The sequence below is a fragment of the Limulus polyphemus genome, unplaced genomic scaffold, assembly GCF_000517525.1.
Source record: "Limulus polyphemus unplaced genomic scaffold, Limulus_polyphemus-2.1.2 Scaffold1472, whole genome shotgun sequence".
NCBI lineage: Eukaryota > Metazoa > Arthropoda > Merostomata > Xiphosura > Limulidae > Limulus > Limulus polyphemus.
The window spans coordinates 283,591-287,064 of record NW_013667082.1 but is presented as its reverse complement, the minus strand read 5'-3'; the positions used below and the strand labels follow the sequence as shown (position 1 = coordinate 287,064).

General features: G+C 29.7%; 1 protein-coding gene across 1 annotated transcript in view; it reads right to left on the bottom strand.

Annotated features, from left to right (window-relative positions):
• Window positions 1-268: 268 nt before the first annotated feature.
• Window positions 269-3,474, bottom strand: part of LOC106463739 (sulfate anion transporter 1-like) — a 38,305-nt gene continuing 35,099 nt past the window's right edge. The window contains exons 10-12 of the mRNA XM_013923800.2: window positions 2,203-2,316; window positions 1,503-1,580; window positions 269-295 (exon numbers count right to left, since the gene is read on the bottom strand). Of these exons, the coding sequence (XP_013779254.2) occupies window positions 269-295; window positions 1,503-1,580; window positions 2,203-2,316 (219 nt within the window). The remainder of the gene's footprint in view (window positions 296-1,502; window positions 1,581-2,202; window positions 2,317-3,474) is intronic.

The following is a 3,474-nucleotide window of genomic DNA, read 5'->3' as shown; positions in this document are numbered from 1 at the left end:
GTTTGATTCAGACTTATCTGAGTACAATGAAACTTATGTTGAGATTAAAAATACTTTTTTCATTACCAGTTTTCATCTTTCATTAGCTTAACCTCTAGAACCTCCTACATGAATGTCAAAAGTTGTTTTTCATTAAAACTTTACATTTCATCTGTTATATACTATACTCTAACACTGTATACAGGCTCAGTCCATGTCACTGACCTTGTAATCATCACAGAAAGATAGAAATAAATCTAAATTACCCCCCTTTTTTTTTCTATAATGACTACATATTATCACAGACAATTACACACTATTTATTCTTACTGCCAAAAGTTATGCAAATTTAATCTCCCAGCCATTCAGATTTATTGCTTTACTGCCACTTAAGTTAGCACCAAAGAAGAAAGCTGAGGATTGTTACAGTACTAGGATCATTGTGCTTTTTGATTTACAAAAATGACATGGATGAATGAATGGTCAATAAATTACTTAAATTTCCTGATGATGTTAAGGTTTTTGGTGTTGCTAACTGTAAAGAGGATGTTGTTGCTATACAAAAGGATTTAGATCATTTAGTGATTTGGGCAAATAAATGACAAAGGGCCTTTAATTATAATAACTGCAAGATAATGCATGTGGGATATCATAATTTGAATTATGAGCATAATTTTGATGGGAATAACCTTTAGTGTTATGGAAGAAAAGGATCTTTGTGTTCTGATTTATCAGTCTCATAAGCCATTCAAACAGTATTCTGTTGCTATTGGTATGGCATTTCAATTTTAGTTTGTATATACCAAAATACTGTATACGAATCTATAAAGATCATAATTTTGTTACGTAGGCAGCTGGTCAGGCCACATTTGTAGTATTGTGTTTAATTTTGGGATCCTTAACCTAGAAAAGACACTGAATTCTTGGAAAGGGTTTAGAAAAAGCTTCTGAGATAATACGCAGGATGAAAAGAGAAAAGGAGAAGTTAAGATCTCTAAAGTTGTTTTCTCTTGAAAAATGAAGAGTAAGAGGGGGATTTGATTCAGGTGTTCATAATTTAAAAAAAAATGAAAATGATGATGTATAATCTTTTTGTGTACTTAATGGTGGGAATGGTAGAACTAGGAGACACAAATATAAATCTTGGCATGGTAGCAGTCATCTTCAGCTAAGACAGTTTTATTTTTCTAACAGTGTAGTTGGCCTTTGGAATAGGTTGCTTTCAGATGTTTTGGACACAGTAAATGCAAAAGAAGGTTTGATAAACATTTGAATGATAAGGGCTGACTTTAAGGTTTCTTGTTTGTTTGTTTTTATACTTTGGTGGATGGAACAACCTAGATGGACTAATAGGCTTCTTGTTCTCCTTAAATGTAATGTGATACGAAATACTGTTACTGTTAAAGAATTACTGAGCAGTTGTAATGGAAAAAAGGTCTGAGCAAGTTTAAAATAAGATGAACAAATTTTCACGTAACAAATATATGAATAATTATAAACTAAATAAGTTATTTTCTACTTACATTGGGCAGAGCTTCAAAAAACGGTCCCAATACAAGCAAGACTATTAACACTAAACCACAGGACACCAAACTAGTAATCTGTAAGTAATAAATCAAGTTTACTAAGAATAACATTATTAACAAAACATTTCAATTCCATGTGATATAAGTTACTAAATCTACAGTCACTCAACTATTGTCTTTTAACAAATCCACTGAAGCAGTGATCTTATAAACTTTAAAGCAAATGACATCTCAAATGAAAAAAAAAAATCATAAGGTGAAGTTCATAATCATATATAAAGTGAAGCATGACTTGTACAAGTAAAAGTGAGATACTGTACATGATAATAAGACAAATACAAAACAGATAAACTTGTAACATGATGCAGAGTAATAGATACATCAAACATTTAAAGACAAAACAAAAACGATTCAACAAAAAACATATAAATAATATAAACAGAAAAATAATATACAAGTATCATACAATGAATATTATTTAAAGCATCAATCAAACAGAACCACAAATCTAAAACTATTTTAAGCAAGTATATGAAATAAAATGTGATGTTAAAACAGCATACCATATAGAAAAATGAAAAAATAAAAGCTATGAAACATTACAGAGGCAAAGGAATGGAAGAAGTTATTCAGAGAAAAAAGCATAAAATTAACATATACACAGGCAAGTTTTGATAAAACTTTAAATTTTCTGCACCTGAGACTTAGCTCCTGTTGCATCTTGTACTGCACTTCTTGACAGTGACACAGAACTTGGAAAACAGAAGAAAAAGGACGAGAAAATATTGGCTACTCCATAAGCCAATAGTTCCTAAAAATATAGTAACAGCAGATCATTATCCCTAAAACTACAGAAACTTCTACTAAAAGGTAACCTAATGCTTATTACAAAAACCACATCTATACTTCTACAATTGATGACTTTTAGTTGTATTCATTAAAATAGGGCAAATTTGGGAAAGTTAGGAAATAACGATCAGGAAATTATCAAAAGTTGTATGAAATTCAAATATGATGTCTAACTCCTGATTTCATAAATATTAAATCCATTATTACAGAATGTTAATTACACTTTATAAAAAAAATGTACATATATTAATGCAGTGGTTTTAACCAGGGTCAGGAATTTGCAAAATTTCTAGTTGGTCCTTCTAAAAAAAAACTCTTAACTGGTCCTTATCAGGTTTAATTGATCCACTTCAAGGACATGCGAGTATATATATACTAACTCTATTTTATCAACTGCAAATAAGTATGTGCATATATGCGTGTATCGTTAACCCTTTCCATACGGGTCACAGATGAAAGGCCATGTCATCTCATTTGTTGACTTACATACAAAATTTTTATTGAACTACTATTACATGAACTTATGTCAATATTTTTTAGACCCATATACAGCTCAATTACTACTTTTGATAAATTATAGTAGAATTCTATGGTATTAATGTAGTGATTTATGATTTTGTAGTTATTCAAAAATATATATAAAACCTAAAAAAATATTTTGTTTCATGTCCTCCACGTGCAAAATTTTTAAAGGCTTAGCAACCTACATCAAGCAGCAACCAAGTACAAAGGTTGTAACTAGAAAAGATAATAGTTTGCTTTACTTCTTTAGTTACTGTTCTATGCTTTAAGAAAAATAAATCTAAAAACTTATTTCAAAATAGCAATAATTTATATACATATATAATGTATATTATTTGAAATTTGACTGTATTTAATAAAATACTAGTCTGCTAAAACACAGCCAAGACAAGTTACTTTGTATAGACCAAAGGTCACCTTTATGTTATTTGATATGGTAACATGAGTGCATGTGAGCCACATCGTTGTGACTTCTGTATTGTTAGGCAGGCACAGGTGAAAAAGCAATATAATAAAAATAATAAGTAAATGTATAATGTTATGAGATTTAATCTATTTCGTCTAAACATTTATGTTTTCGTGTTCATTCTAGAATGAA